The sequence below is a fragment of the Stegodyphus dumicola genome, chromosome 2 (genome assembly GCF_044657685.1).
Source record: "Stegodyphus dumicola isolate Sdum_Otavi_A_Nest chromosome 2, ASM4465768v1".
NCBI classification, from domain to species: Eukaryota; Metazoa; Arthropoda; class Arachnida; order Araneae; family Eresidae; genus Stegodyphus; species Stegodyphus dumicola.
In genome coordinates, this window is record NC_140769.1 from 79,690,429 (window position 1) to 79,708,205 (window position 17,777).

General features: G+C 31.7%; 1 protein-coding gene across 3 annotated transcripts in view; it reads left to right on the forward strand.

The window, feature by feature from the left end:
• Nucleotides 1-17,777, forward strand: part of LOC118187976 (insulin-induced gene 2 protein-like) — an 87,252-nt gene that overhangs the window by 61,539 nt on the left and 7,936 nt on the right. For all 3 annotated transcript variants that reach the window (XM_085810803.1, XM_085810802.1, XM_085810801.1), the window contains 2 exons: nt 6,392-6,558; nt 10,530-10,629. In XM_085810803.1, the coding sequence (XP_085666929.1) occupies nt 6,392-6,558; nt 10,530-10,629 (267 nt within the window). The remainder of the gene's footprint in view (nt 1-6,391; nt 6,559-10,529; nt 10,630-17,777) is intronic.

The window sequence follows — 17,777 nt, forward strand, 5'->3', positions numbered from 1 at the left end:
AAATATTTGATAATGTGTAGCAAAATAGATAATGTTTTAACAAAATCCTACTTACAGATCAGTTTTTTTCTTTGAATAGTATTACAAAAGTGAAGTTTGGCTGTAGATAATTGCTTTAATTTATTCAATTCCCATTTGCTTTTAGGTCCTTAATTTTTTTCACTGCTGGTCCTCAACCCCTTCGTGATGGTGTGTTGCTGAACTGAAAACCCTCTGGAGATAGGTGTGTAATATATGCATCAGCCCAAAATGTCGCTAGCAGCTGTATGATGTACTGGTGCATTGCCGCTTCTATTGATTTTTCTGCCGGGTGTATCATATATGCACTTTCAAACATACACGTTCTTTGAGAATTTTTTAAAATCACTAGATGGCACTTCATGCCCACCATAGTTAGTTTATTTGGACATGCACATTGTTGACCTTCTGTCTGCAAAGTTCTTTCTGATTTTGGCGGTTTGTTTAGATGTACCAGTGGGAGATATAAAGTAAATAAAACCCAGCTGATGAGCAGTTGAGGCAAGTATTGAACAGTTTCTGATGCTGTAATTTTTTTCCCCCTGTGGGAAGATTGTGAGTGGAGCTGTGGTTTTTGGAACTTTCGTTTGTATTCAGTTTGCTTCGTCTTTAGATAGTTTACATGTATTGTACTGGTTAAGAGAATTAAACTAACAGTGCAATAACAGTGCAGAGAAAGAAGTTTTTAACTGAAGAAGAGTATATTCAAATGGTAAATAAGCTCAAGAGTTACTATTTTGATGCCGAAAACTCTCTAGATTTAAGTGAGGATAGCGATTTAGATACTGAGTTTTTGTCAGAAGCTCAATTGGAAGCTTGTTTTGCTTTCACATTGCAATCTAGCACAGCAGTGGATACTCCACCATGAACTTGATCTGTTAAGTATTGGTTATGAATTTACAGGAATTGCAGGAGTAAATTTAAAATTATGTGAATGAAATGATTTTTTTCAGTGATGATATAATGAGCAAATAGTTGAAGAAACTAATAATTTCTATGAACAAAAGATATTGAAAATCCATCTTCATCCAAAATCAATGTACTTCTGTAGATGTGTCTAAAATAAGGGGATTTCTAGGATTAATTATTCTGCTGAGAATAATTAAAAAGGCCTGACCTCAAAATGTATTTCACAACTAATGCCTTCAGTGATATGCTGAAATTGTAAGATACTGAAATGATTAAAGGTGCATTTGCATTCAAGTCTTTCATTGATGGCATAGACTTTTCCAAGTACTGATTATTGAACATGACTGCTATGTATAAAACTGCAGTGTTTATGGATGAAGGTTCTCAAACTACCATTGATTGAAAATGTATATTGGCTGCCACTACAATATACATTTCCTGCACTGGTTACGGAAGTGCACCTATTACATGTATTTTGGCAATTCATTGGGGATGGAAAGAACCTTTATCTTTCTTGCCTTTGCCTAAGAGCAAGAAAGAGGAAATTAAATGTGTTTTCAGGTATTTAAGTTCTTGAGACTGAAAACATTTGGTGAACACAAGCAGTAATAAGAAAGTGGATAAGTTTTATTTCTTCCACTTGGTTTGTGAAGTAGGCAAAGAGGTATTCTAGAGTGGAATTCTGCCAATACACCCATACTTAAACCATGAAGAATTTCCTTGCAGAAAGAAGAATTGTCAAATAATGATTCCTGCTGGAATAACTGCATATCTTCAACCTCTTGATATTGCAATAAACAACCCATTTAAAGACTATTTATGCATGGAAATCAATGGCTACATTTCAAATACAATAAGAAATCAACAAGGAAATTTTATGAAGCCCAAGGGACAAGAAATCATTACTTATGTGAAAAATGCATATGATAAAATAATGGACAGCTGTGTTGCAAATGCCCTATGAGGAGGCTGCTTAGACAAGAAGAGCTCATTTGAGGAGAGTGCCATTGCTTAAGAAGCTAGGGCCAATGATCTTATAAGAAAGGAAGTTCCAAAAAAATTCAGGCCTGGATTTGTGATTTGGAGCTCTATGACGTTCCAGAAGAAGATGACATGGCTGAATTAGAATAAATGATTTTGCTAATTTTTGATTGCTTCTTGAGTGTGAATAAATGTATTTCTTGAACCTGAATAAATGTATTTCTTGAACCTGAATAAATGTGTTTCTTGAACATGAGCAAAAATTAATTATTGTGCATGGAAAATTAGACATTATTTGGAAATAAGCCCTAGCATGTTCTTAGCAGCAAAAATTAATATGAGACCGGATCTTATTTTCAGGGAAACAGTGTATTGATAACCTCTTGCTTTTGGAGATGGCTATTCGGAATGCTTTTGAAAAGATGGCAGCATTTGGAAAGATGGAAAGTATGTCTTTCCTTTATGAAAAAGAAATACAGAGTTTTTGTCTCTTTTTATGTGCAAAAAGTCTGTGAGAAGACTTGGAGGTATGACATTCTCTGAGACTCATATTGTGGCCATCTGTACCCTAACCTACCAAGATTTTTGCAGAAATTTTTGAGTGACTGAAAATTTAAAGTTAGGTTATGTGATATCTGATAATCTAATTCAAGAAGAGCACAGGGTTGTTCGCTGAGTGTTACACTTTTTAGCCTCAAAATTAATTCTCTTTTGAAAGAACTCTCCCTAGCCATAAGTAGAGCTTTATATGTTTATAATCTTCAGATAAGCTGCCAAGAAACTTATGTGCATTGCCTAGAAAGACTATTGCAGATTGCCTGAAAGAAGACTTATAGCGAGAGATTTAAGTACTCTAACCATTTGTGTCAATTTTTATCATAAGGAAAACCTACTTCCCGATCCAGAGTTTCTGATATGTCTGGAGCTTGATCCCTGAGGTAAAATTTCTCGGCCTCGTATTTTAATAGAAAGTTAACTTTTGTAGTTCACATTAGATATTTGATGAAGAAATGTTTAAAGTTTCTTAACCTATTTAAAGTTCTTTCGATTATTTGAGATGCAGATTTCTCTTTGGTGCTCCTCATCCTCAGGGTACTAAGCTCTAAATTGGACCATGGTTCCATCATCTGTGGATCAATATGGCTTTCTGCCATGGCAAAGTTTGATACTGTATGCCACCTAGCTTTATGGATGTGCTTAACTGCATTCAGAATTTCCAAAATGCAAAGCACATAATCAGAATGTGTTAAACAATCACTAAAATTAAGCCTGGATCTTGAATTAGAATCTGATTCTAAACAGAGGACAAAAAAAAAGCAATTCAAATAAGAGAGGAATGACAGTTACAAAAGAATGATCTGCAATTAATTTAGCATCTCCCCAAATCAGTGAGCCATGCATTAATGTAGTCACTAGAAGCTCTGGATATATGTATGACAGTGTAATCTATTTTTATCCAAAATTATGTGTTTTATGTAATTATTAAATAATAATTACATCATAAAGCAGAAGCAATTCACATTATTTAGATTTTATTATATTTGTTCCAATAGTAGAGCTTTATGTTAAACTTAAAAAAAAAAAAAAAAAAATCATAATTTATATATCAATAATTTTTTTTCCCTTCCTACCTTCAGTCTTTCCGTTTGGTTTTTATAGCATTGTGATTTACCTCTCAGTAATTATGAGCATATCTTTCTCTATAATTAACAATTACAATACTAATTAAGACAATAACATGCTGAACAAATACTAATTCAGAAGTCAAACAACAAAAATCAGAGTTATATTTTCAAAATTTTCACAGGACTAGTTTCGATGGTTTTACCGAACCACCATCCTCAGCTGCAAAACCGCAAATGAACGTGATAGGATTTAGTGATTAGATTAGATAAGATAAGAAAGCTTGGACAAGAATAAGCAAGTGACGCCATCTGTTGAGGAAACCAGAACTAAAACATAATTTCTTTAAAGGCCGAAGGCAAAGTTGAATTGGAATTAGGATCGTTAACTAGAACAGAAAGATTTTTTTTTAATGTGAAAAGCCTCTAGAAAATCCAGTTCTCCAATGGAAGATGTTTTTGAGTGTGATTTTCGGACCAACAATGTTGAGCAACAGAAGACTTCTGTGTTTCCTTTTTACTAACATATGCCTCATGTTCCTTGATGCGAAATTTTAAGGCTCTCTTAGTTTGGCCAATGTAAATTAAACCACACAGGCAAGAAATCCTATAAATGCCCCAGGAATTCATATCCGGAATGGGGTCCTTGAGTATGGAACTCTGAATTTTATTGATGGGAGAATTATTGACCCAAAAGTTAAATTTCTGCAAAATATGTGCAACTTTATAGCTAATTGATGGAAAGAAGGGTTTGACAGCAGAATTTTTATAATCTCCTAAAACAAGAGTGTGCCTTTTAGTGTGTTGAGAATTTTTTAACTGCTTGATTAATAATGTTGGGTGAAAAGCCCCTGTCAATAGCTATTGCTTTTGAATAATTTAGTTCTTCATCAAGGGATAGTTTTGAGGAGAAAACTTGAAGAGCACGGAAAACATAGGAATAAAATGAAGCTTCAACAAAATTTCAATGTTCTAAGGCTACTTGTTTTTGAGTTATGCAAGATACATACGTATGCACAGACGCCATGTAAAGTTCTCTTCAGAATTCATTTAAAATCAGTTTTATAATTTTTGTGGGGAAAAAAGAATCCTTTATTCTGTGCTTACATACACATGTCACGCAAAAACATCGTTAAATTGCATTCGTAGCGGTCAAGATGGATATTTTCATTGAAATAGGATACCTGAAATTTTTCGCAATTACAATAATTCCTTTTTATTTCGTACAAGGAAGTAAAAAAAAAAGGCTATTTTTCAAACTTGGCTGTACACCTAGAATTGCAAGAGACATCCATAATAAATTACTTACTCCCCTCTCCATGTTCACAGTGATCTGTTTTTGCTTGAAAAACATCAGAGAACTGTACAAATTCCTTATTTGGTGCACAAATTTGGATCCATAAAATTTATCATTGATAAAGCACATCATTTCAGAATGTGAAATTTTGCATTTCGTACTGTTGGGCAAAATTCCATCTATCTGAAGAAATATAACACTTTCTTTTTTCATCAGACAGCAAACTCCACAGTTCCATTGTGATTGCTTACAAGAAAGAAAGAAAAATACACTCAATACAATAAAAACAAATATGAATGATTGCTGTCAAACAAATATTATTTATCATTTATGCAGAGGGAAACAAAAACAAACACTAATGACCACTGCTCGTCTGCTATATGGGTGTGAATATCTGAATTACTACATAAATACATCAGTAGTGAAAGATTCAACATTACAGTATATTTTAGCTTAAATAGTAGAAGAAAATAACTCAGGATTTAATTAAGCTGAATTTCAAAGCTATCCTTTCTATCATTTCATTTCTATTACTTGACTATTTAAATATCTGAACTATCTTGTTAAGACTTAAATGCTTTATGAATTTGATTTGACTTGACCAGCATGTCAGAAATATTATCCATGATGCCATTACACTGCTATAAGATATTCAGTACTTTAGATATATGTTGATTTAAAAAAAATAGTGATTAAAACATTTAGCTGCTTACTTTTCTTTCTTTTTTTAGCTGTACTAATAAACCACAGAGCAATCCAACAGCTACTCTGAAGACAGAGAAATGCAGCTTGCACAAATGTCTATTTGAGGGACACATTTAATACAAATTTTGTGTAATTTACTGACTAGTAAAAGACCTTTTTTTTTTTTTTTTTTTTTTTTTTTTTTGTGCTCATATCACATGTGCAGCTGTTATTTTAAATACATAATGTATAAAAATTGCTTGCTAATTAGAGCATCTGATATAGGCCATATTATTCTGTATTAAGGTTAGATGATAACTGAATTGGTTATATCTTTTCATTCACATTAAAAAAAAGTGACTCGGTGGCTTAGATGGAACCAAAATTAGATTTGAGTTTTTTAATGTTTCTTATTGGAAAAAATTACATATAAAGCAAAAAAAATGTTGATGTAAATTTAAAGTTGAGAGAACTTTAGATATGAAGAATATGTTAGGTATAACTTTTATTTATTTCTTTATTGTACAGCTGGATAAACTTTTTTTTTTCATTTAAAAAAGTCAGTTTTTGTATTTATATATGCTGCTGGTATATTTATTTTATTGCTTAATTGTCAATAATGGTTTTCATTTATTTATTTACTTTCTTTTCATCTCAAAACTACTACCAGCATCTATGTCATATAAAGATTTTAATGCATATATAATAATGCATATATAATATTAAAATCTTATTGAAAATATTTAAATACTCTTTAAAGAATATTAAGTGTTCATTTACACATCATATGATTTTCTTTAAATTTAAAACAAGTGTATTTGCATTATATAAATTTCTATATGTGTCTTTACTGTGAAATTTCTTTAACATAAGTTTTTAGAAAATCGATTTTCCCAGTAATTTACAGCTATCATTGTCACTTTCTGTGTTATCTGTTGGATTATGGTGGTATTTTGATAGGACGAAAGTTGGTTTTGGAATTGGAGTTATAGTTGCAATTTTAGCCACATTTATCACTCAAATCCTTGTGCATCATCAAGTATGCTTGTAAGTATTTTAACCACAGTCCTAATTTACTCTTATTACTTTCTAGAAGTACATTTGATTCATAAGATGGACATTTATAATGCATATTTATATTTGCTGTGTACTTAAATATTGTCTTCCTTTTATTCATAATTGGATGCACCAAATTCTAAAATTTCAACATTTAGATTTATTATTTATAGAGAGTGAATCAACAATCTGTAGAAAATATCATTCAAATATGGTATTCTCAAAATTAGGGCAACGGCAAAATTATTTCTTTATTGTACAGCTGGATAAACTTTTTTTTTTTTTACAGAGTAAAAATATTTTGAAATTCACTAACTGATGCACTGAATATTTTTTAAATACAATGAAAATAGATGGGATTTATTATAACAGCAAGTAGTCAATGTGATCTATACCCCAAGTTATGACATAATTCTTATGGATAGTGGCACTTTTGATTTCAGAGTACAATAAGTCTGAAGGGATGGAACTCAGTTTGTAGTGAAAGAGATCTTTCTGTTTTCATTATGCATTTGGGTCTGACTTATAAACCCCATACTAAATATCCCACAACCTAAAATTTATTGGTTTCATATCTAGAGTTAAGGAGACTATAGGATCATGTTTTACATATTAATCTGTCTTCACCAAATATTTCCATCAAGAATTTCTTTTCAGAAAGTAAAATGTGAGCTGGTATTTCATTCTCCATAAACATGGCAACACATTTCATTCTAATAGAGACAGCATAATTTGAATTTGCTGCCGTATTAAATAGCATTGCATGTTTATAAGTTCATGGGTAAAATTAAAGGGCTAAAAAATTTAAACTGTATCAAACTGTTATTCATGGTGAATGAAGTGTTTGTGACGTGTGTACACATGTGTACGAATACTTATCCATCTGGAAAATTTGTGTGTATTCCTATCACACCCTAAAAATAAGTTTCATGTTACCATGATACACATATATACATTTCGACATCTTCACAATTTTTGACACACAGTCCATAGGGCAGGTTTTTTTGTGCATGTATTATATGTTATTATAAACTGGTGGAATTACTGGAAATTGTAGAGGCAAAGATATCATGAATGATATGCTATACAGAGGAGGAAGGCATATTCTGCTGCCTTGCAGCTTCATAGCCACTGCAAGTCCTAATATCTGTTTGAGATAGTAGCTTTTCAAATTCTGATGTCAATGCATTGACACAGAACAACAAGAGTATGGACCAGCTGCTTTGCTAATAATTAAGGAAGTAATTTCCTTGTGTGGGGGTCACAATTTGTACGATGAACATATGGTAAATAATGAAAAGTTGTAAAACTTTTATGACCTGTAATTTACCACTCACAATTTTATGAAACATTTCATGATTCATGCGCTTTGATATTGACATTTTTGGGGGGGAGGGGAAGTAACATAAATACTAAAGAACATAACTAGATATTACGTTAAGCGTTTTTATCTGAAATTTATATTTATAAACCAATAATATTTAATGATTTAAAATCTAACATATTTGGTATCAAATATTTTATCTTTAAGCAAAAGAATATATAGAACGTATATCAAGAAAAGATGTATATTAATGATTAGTTTAGAATGTCTGTAAGTGTTTTTTAATTTAAACTAAAATATACAACGTAACCAAGAAAGTTCTTGCCATTTCTGATATGACATTGGAAGAGTGAACCCTAGCATAAAAATAGTCACCAAATTTGGCAACGAAGTGGTTAGGATGGGAGTACGGACATTGACCAAGAGTATAAAAGCACGTTGCATTGGTACTTCAAATGTAACTCACACGGCGACTGATTGAAATGGACTTGTCAAAAGTGCTGGTTCGGAGTTGTTTGCTGTATGATTTTAAAGTGGGCTCGTGAGCAGCAGAATCAAGTCGCTGATTTTGCCAGGCCTCTGGGGATGATGCTGTTAGTAAATGAACTGCTGGGCAATGGTTCCAAAAGATCCTTCCAGAGATCAAGGAATATGTCTTTTAGTGATACACCATGCAGCGGTCAGCCACAAGCGCTGTATGATGAGGCCTTGGGAGCAGCCATAGAGAGTGACAGTAGCCAAACATATGGTGAGCTTGCCGCACACTTCCAGATATCTGATGAAACAATCAAATTCCATTTGCACCAATAGGAAATCATACAAATTGAGCAAGTGGGTACTCCACACACTGTTCGATGCAAACAAGGAACAGTGTGCCGCTGGCTGTTTGTCATTGCTTACTCAGCACTGCAGTGCATCCATATTTGATCGAGTACTCACCAGTGATGAAACATGGGTCCAGTATGACACACCTAGGCGTTCCAGGCATTGTTGTCTCCACGGGATCCTGTATCTCACACTATGAAACCTTCTTTCCACCCATGCAAGATCATACTCTGCATCCAGTGGGCTAGTCACCAAGTGGTGCACTATGAGCTCCTGCAGGGGGGCCAAACCTTGCCTGTGCTCGTAGCAGTAGGAACATGTGCATCAAGCACTCATGCATAAAGAGACAGCATTGGTCAATTGTAAAGGTGTACTCCTCCTCCATGACAATTAAAGGCCTCGTGGCTCGGGAGGCCAGGGATACCATCCAGCCACTAAGCTGGGAGACACTACCCCATCCACTAAACTTAGACCTCGCACCGACAAACTACCACCTTTTCCATTCCTTGGACAACCATCTTCGTGGGAAGTCCTTCAACAACCAGCCAGACCTCAAAAAGGGCCCTCACGGACATCTTTGCGTCAAAGACTTGTGACTTTTACCGCGATGGCATTGCACAGCTAGCCACTCGTTGGCAAAAGGCACTGGTTACTTTGAGGATTAGTGGTGGATTATTATTTATGTCTTATTGTTTTAAAGAACGAGAAAAGTCATTTCTATTTTTTATCCAGAGCAGCAAGAACTTTTTGGTTGTAGTAATATTATAATTTAATAACATTTAAAATTAAATAGTCTGTCATAGTAATTCATAATTGGCTTAGCTTTAACCCAAAGCATTTCTTTCATTATGAATCTTATATTTTTAGCATCAAATATTCCTAGTTTTAATTTGTTTTTACAGTACATGAAATGATTAAAGTTTACTAGCTGATACTTAGACGATTCATATGATAAATAGTCTGATTTAGTTTATTTCTGGTGTTGTTACAGAGAAATAAAAAGCAACTTCCTATAAACTAAGTTGTGAATTTTCTGTTCCTGTGAGGGAAGAGAAAAGTTAAATATTTTAATTATGAAATGAAGTTAAAATTTATGTAAAAAATCATGGACAAAACTGTCTGTTCTTTATGTAACAAAAGTAAATTACAAAAGTGAAAAGAACATTTATGGGATAAAACCAGCGATAGTAGACGATATCATTATATCATTTGGGAGAAGTTTATATCCACAGCAGAAAATAATGCAATTGTTCATCATCCCGAATATATATAAATATAATGCAATAAAAAACGAAAAATTCTAGTGAACTGATTTACATGAGCAGGAATTCAATTCAAGCTGTGTGTCCCTTTTATTCGAATACCGATTTAATTTACATAACCCCCGCCCCAAAATATTACGCCGATTAAACTGTTACATGTGCTATGCGAGTACCTGTGTTGTAGCATAAATACTTTTTGGTAATGGTAACATCATGGTTTGACACATAACTATTTTTGTGATATATTGCTTTTCTACATGAATGCTTTATCATAATTTTTCACCAGTGGTTCAAATAATCAAAGTATCAAATGATTTGTTAACAGAGTTCTCATCTATACTTTTAAAAATGACTTTTATATACATTGTAACATAATTGTCATCTAAAAATTTAAACATAACTTTCTTTCATATTTCCAAAAGAAGTAAAAGGAAAATCTATACAAATCTTATGTTGCACTTTTATTTTTTACCCTAAAAATATTGCTTTATAGATAGATAGAGAGATGATGAGTATTGTCGAAGTTTCACAGTTTGTTTATTAATTTGTAGGTATTCTGAAAGGGAATTTCTCTATGTGAGATCTTGGTTACCTTGTGTTGTTTTTTCTGGAGGCATAACAATTGCAAATATTGGAAAGCAGTTGGCAATGGTAAGTTCTGATTTTATTTTATTGCGTTACAATTTTATAAAATTAGTATAAGCATATAATTATTCTTGAATAAATATTTAATAAGCCAAATAAACTAGCAAATATTGTATTTTGAATTTTAAATATATTGATATATTTTCTAAAGTAGTGGAAAATTACATTATTTGCAAGTTTGATACTTCAAAATACAGTAAAAAGTCCATAATCCGGACTCTGTCGGGACTTCGGCGATTCTGGATTAAGGGTTTTTCTGTTTTATAGAACATCAATTTAAATCTGGTAAGATGGCATGCAGAAATTATACAATTAAAAATATGAAACCGTAATCTATGGAATAAAGAGCAATTATGATCTAAAGGGTATCAAAATTTATATATAAAAAAAAAAAAAAAAAAAACCTTAATATTTATTTGTTTACTTTATTAAACATTTCTTTCAATGTAAGTTGTTTAAGTTGATTTGTTTTTTGTGCTAATACTTTCTCTTTAATTTTCTCTTCTATAAACAGTCTCTCTCTATAAACAGTATCTCTTCTCTTTACGTGCATGCGTAAAAGCATAAAGTTTGTAGCTTTGAGGTCCGGATAATAGATCATTCCAGATTAAAGACTTTGTACTGTACATGGACAGTTAGGGTTATTATGAGAGTAATTTTAGAAGTAATAATTAAATGCAGAAATAGTATAGCTGTATACAAGCTATTATGAAAAAATTTTGGTAAACTATGATTGATAATGGAGTTTCTAAAATAAATTTTAGTAGGAGTATGACATTGCTACCTATTTGAGTCTTCTTTTATTTCTTTCAGATGTTAACCCTGTTAGCTCTGTGGTTTTTTAAATCTAGTGAACTGCTGTATTTAAGCATCCATTAGCTAGATTTCTAAAATTATATATTTTGTTCTTTGTTTTCATAATCTTTCATTAGTAAGGATTCATTTAGATCATAAAAGAATGTAAGGAGATAAAATATTTGAAATAACTATTTATTCAAAAGGATCAAGAATTTCATGATTGGATGAAAGTGAGCTTGCCACTCAAACGGTAAGTTAATCTTAAGAAAATGCTTTTCTCAGCATCAAAACGCACGTAAAACATACATAAAAGTCTTATCTTTCTTACACAAATTTGCTTTTAGATTCATTTTTGTGCAATTCCATGAAGTATTTATTATATGTACTTCTAATAAGACAAAAACCACAAACCATTTCTTTTCCCTTTTTAAATTTAGTTAATTAAAAAAAGGAATTAATTAAATTTAGTTTTTTAATTAAGTTTGGATAAAATCAGGCATACAAAAGAAATCCTGTTAAGAAATCATGATTTTAAATTCACATTCTACTGAAACAGCAAGAATAAAACAAAGATAAAAATAAAAAGTAATAATAACAGTAATAACAAAGAAGAACGTTACAGACAAAATATAATTACTGCAGAATACTGAAAAATATAAAACTCAAACATAAAAGATCATAAAAAGATTATACAAAACCAAAAAGGTTTTACATTTCTCATGGCATCTTCATCAAAAGGCTTATGTCTCTATAAATGGACACAATATGCGCACAAAAATAATGATTTATTTATAGGTAATTTAATGATAGAAGACAGCTGTAAACTCTTGTGGAGATGGAGCAGCAGACTAACAGGCGAACATTCCAAGTTCAACACATAATTTATTCCTGAATATATTTGATACATATCTTCAATCACACATCATTAATTTCTTAGGAGATATAGTCTTGATTTTCGCATTATTATGGGTGCAGTAAGCATCCACACAAATCTAAATACTACAAATTCACGTTGCTAGACAATATCTGATATGGCAAAGTGATTAATTATATATTTGCAAAGGGAGGAAAGTGACTGCATATTCAGCAGCTGGGGCATATATAAACTCGGCTCCTTTTTTGAATGGCAGTTGGACAAGAGCTCTGCAGCATTGGTGATCAGAAGGAATAATGATGTAAATGATGCAGTACTGATTCTTTGAAGAGAACATATCCAAATAAAAGTTAGAAATTGAAAGGGCTGTGCCTAATTTAGTACACCAAAAAGAGAAAATTATATCAAGTTTCCTTCTCATCTGTGTATGTTGGTTACGTTTTACCTCCTTACTCTATTATTTTACTACTTTGTATGTGTTTAACAAAGGATCAGTGGTCCTGTTGATGAGGTTAATCAAGTTTTCAATTGAGCACGCTAATCAGTGTTAATGCTCTCAACCTTATAGCTGCATATGCTGAGCAGATGGCAGACCAGTTTTTGGCAATTTCACACAGGCTTTAAAATTGGCTTTCCATATTGTTTTCCACTGAATGGAGGTGTCCGGCGAAAACATCACAAACGATAACGTCGTAGAGAAAACAACGCAAGGTCAAAACATCGTGGGAGAAAATATCATCGTCAAAAATAAAGCGGTTCAAAAACTTCACAGTTTAAAAATATCGTGGTAAAAAATAAAGTACCTACAAATCATCACACGACATGTGTCTTTAACACATGCTTTAATAATTGTAAGGATTTGTGAGCGTAAGTTGGAAAGAAGGGTGATTTTACTTTCATATTTTTTTATTAACTAATAAATATTTGCTGAAAATGTAATATGGAAACTTAAGCATACAAAATGTTAAGAATAGAAAAATTCTATTAAGTGCTATAATGCAACTTATAGCACTTAATAGAATTTTAAACTGACATAGCTAACTAACAAAGGTTGTTAATAAATTATTTTTATAGAGTTTTGCTGGTAATTTTTCATGAAAAGTATAATCTAAGAAAGACTAGAAAAGGAAAGATAAGTAACTGCATGACCAAGGAAAGATAAGTAACTGCATGACCTTATCTATAAAAAAATTACTAAGTTAATTATGAGATTATTTTCTTCACTTTTGTTAATCTGATACTCTTAGAGTGAAAATTATTTCTTGTTTTGTTTAAATTTCTTTTTTCTTAAATTTATTAGTTAATAAAAAAATAGGAAAGTAAAAGTTATCCTTCTTTCCATCTTGCTCTCACAAATCATTATGCAAATATCCATTTATAATTATTAAATTATTAAAGCATTAAAACACATGTCTGAGATGATTTATAGGTACTTTATTTTTTATCACGATATTTCCAACGACAATGTTTTTAAACTGCGAGGTTTTTTTAAGCGCTTTGTTTTCGATGATGATATTTTGTACCATGATGTTTTCTCTTTGCTGATTTTCTCCCACGATGTTTTGTACCATGACGTTTTCACCTTGCATTGTTTTCTCTGTGATGTTTTTGGCTGTAACTGAATGGGGTGAGAGTTCAATGTTTGTGTGTGTAAGACCTAAAATATGTAACTCAAAATTATTAACTTTAATTTTGCAAGAATCCTTTTTTTTTTTTTTTACTGTCCATTTTAATTTGGCTAGCTTTCCTTTCTGTTCTAAATTGTTTGCAATAATTTTTCTTAATTACATCTTGCCAAATTAATTTTCACGGCTAGCCCAATAACTCTACTCTAAGGAAACCCATCAACCTGCTTCCCACCAGCACTACTCAAGAAGCTTAAAATATGCCAGTTTATCACCACCAACGGGAAAGCATTTTTCTATTGAAGTGTAAAAATAATTTACTTAGGCCAAATTTGCCAACAGCTTATTTAGATATTTAAATATAAGAGGTTCCACAATTTATAGGAATTCTAAATAACTTTTCAGCAAGAATAAATTTCTTATTGTGTATTATATGGGGTAAAAATAAAGAAGTCATCTATGTATATTTAATAATCTCATAATCACAAAAGTTACAAAAGTTCTTACACATAAGCCATAATTAATACATATGACATTTATGATATTCATTGACAAGATTAAGTTGTTGTTACATAAAATTAGAAATGCAATTTAAGGATAACATAAAACAAAATATAAAGCACAAATCAACTTCCAGTTAGAACTACAGTTATGCTGTTAAAATATAAAAATAAAGTTATATTTTTATTGAAAATTTTTAAATAAAACTGTCATCTTTAACTAATATTTTATTTGTCTACACATCAGACAAAATAGAAAGATTGGTTAACGTATGTATTGTTGATCTTAAACAATTTTTTATCAACATTAATTTTTGAAAAGCTTTTCTCACAGCCAGTATTGCTTTTAACAGTTGTGAGGAATATTCGGAGCATTATCATAATATTGGGCAGAGATCTTCCAGCTTGGATTTCAGAATAAATTGCAATAATCTGAGGGGGTCCATGGTAATTTATTTTAGTTGCCCAGAACAGCTATTGTTGAACTCGTTTGAACTTGAAGTACTATTCATCAATTTCGGCACATGCATAATCCCTAATCAGCAGATGCACACTTTCCATTTAGTGTCATTCCAGTCTAAAAGTATAGCTTGCATTAGATAAGCAAACTTTTCCCTCAAATTCCATACCTGCCAAAATCTCTTGCGGATTTCTACCATTATTTTGTCTAAAGGAGAAAACAGCTTCTGTCTTAACTGATTTTTATCTTACAAATTGACATCTCTACTTCTGTCATCAGAAATATGCATTTTTGTTTTGTGCCTCTGAAGTTCCATGGAAATGCCAAGTCTTCACATGCATTTTTTGTATAACTTACAGTGCTGTACGTCATTCCTCTTGTTTCGCTATGAGTATTACCTGCAAAGCACTTTTCCAGGTGCACAGTTTTATATCAATTTCTTATGTAATTATTTTTTTGCATCGTTCATTTCATATAGCTCAGGTTGCCAGAATCACCAAAAAGAAAGATAGGAAAAAATGACTGCATTGCAGCTAGCAAAGTTCCTGCATCTGTTCTTATGTTTAAGTTTTCATCCATCTCTATTAGTTTTCCCAGAGTTACCAAAATGTCTTTGTAATGATGCTGTGTCATATTTATGGCATTGCCTTCTCTGCTACACCACATATCCAGAACCTTTTTTAAACTTTTGCTTCTAGTTGCTATTAGAACTCCACAGTAATGTGTAAACATGGAAAAAAATAAATAGCGGTGTTCTAATGTACTGAAAAAAAGTTACTGAACTCGCCTCAGCTGAGACAGCATGTTAACAAACCAGATTTAACAAATGGTTTGAGCAAGGTACAAATTCAATTTTGGGATTTATTTCTTTTATTCTTTGCTGAACTCCTGAATGCCTTTCATAAAAGCATCCTTATCATATGCTTGGCCTATAAAATTAATTATATTGAGACCATCAGCTTCAAGCTTGCTCAATATCATATTTGAAATTCCTTCAGCAGTTTTATTTTTTGTTTCAATGAAATCTGTAACAGATTCCTTGACTTGTACGTCACAATTTTCAGTTGTTATGTATCTTAATACCTGGCAATTTCAGTCTTTATGAGAAAAATCTGGAGTGCTGTCAAATGTAATCAAATAATGTTTGGCCTTTTTTAATTCCGCAGATTTAGTAGTGATATGCTGAACAGCTTCATGGCCTTGCTGAATGAACAACAGTCTCATATTTTGATCAATCTGTTCAGGCTTTTTTTTCTTTTCTTTTATATATATATATCTGTATATGCATATTTAGTGCGACTGATTGCAACGAAAAAAGAGGAGATTCATGAATACATATTATAGTAGTCCCATATACAACATTTCTACGTTTTAACATATACAAATTTCTATGTTTCTTCATTTTTCAGTTATAAGTTATACATACATATGTTTTTTCTTGACATATGTATGTCAAGAAAAAAAAAAAATCTCTTCTGAATCCATTTTACAATTTGTTTTGGTGAACACAATCCTTTTTTCTGCCCATACGTACATATTTCGTACAGAAACATAATTCGGCTGGATTCGAGAGCAGTTGAAATATAATACCTGTAATAATCACATGGTTAGCCAAACATGTAGACCATTGATTTATAGTTTACATAAATTTTATTGACAAAGTTCAATAATTTAACAATCACAAATTGCAACATGCACTTAAAAAAATCGTGAATTGTAACTGGTTAATTGAGTCAATGTGAATTAAAGGACTGATGTAACAGGTGTTATTAGACAATATTGAACTCTATTCTTGATGTGAAAGAATGAATTTTTGCTCAGTATTTATTATAAACAATCCAAGCACAGTATAAAGCACGGGGAATAATCACAAGGCAACTGGTTAGTACAGACAGTGTTGCCAGTTGATGAAACGATTGAGATTACTACGCTTCCTAAAGAAAGGGGATTGCCCAGTTCTTTTACAGATTAAATAATAAAAAGTTTAATTTTAATCAGTCCAAATTGCAGGTGCAGCAAAATTATGAAAAGGGATGGTTAAAATTTTTATTTCAGATTATGACTTATTATTATTATTATTTATTGTGAAATTTGCCACCCCTGTCACTCTATGCTACTGATCAAAACGTACGCAAACGTCTTCCACCTATGCACCAAAGTTTACTAACTTTGATTGATAATAGTCTCAAATCACTGGCACACCAAAGTTTACTAACTTTGATTGATAATAGTCTCAAATCACTGGCCAAATTATATTTAACATTAATATACAATGAAACAATATTTTTGAAGATGTAAGTGCAATTTCAATAATTTCCAGATTTTCATGAACGTGTTCCTTGAAAAACTGGCCATATAGGACAGTTAGCAGCATTTTGCAATATGGCAATATATGTTATCAGTTACGCACAGAACATAACCTTCTTTGATACAAAAGGGGTTATTTATAAACAAGTTCACGAGTGCTAACTGCTGATAAGCGCCACTATGTGTGACCCATTTTTCGTCACGTAGGGTTAAAATATTTGCTAAGTACAGTCAAAAGTCTTCAATCTGGACTCGTCGGGACTTCGGCGATTCCGGATTATCGATTTTTTCAGATTATAGATCATCAGTTTAAATACGTAAGATGGCATGCAGAAATTATGAAATAAAAAATATGAAACTGTAATTTATGAAATAAAGAGCAATTATGATCTAAAGGGTATCAAAATTTACAAAAAAAAAAAAAAAAAAAAAGCTTAATATTTATTTGTTTACTTTATTAAACATTTCTTTCAACGCGCGTATGCATAAAGCATACATTACACATAGTCGAAATTAGAAAATTGCAACCAGAAAACTTTTTGATGTGTATTCGTGATATTTATAATGACAAGGAATTTGATTTAAATCAT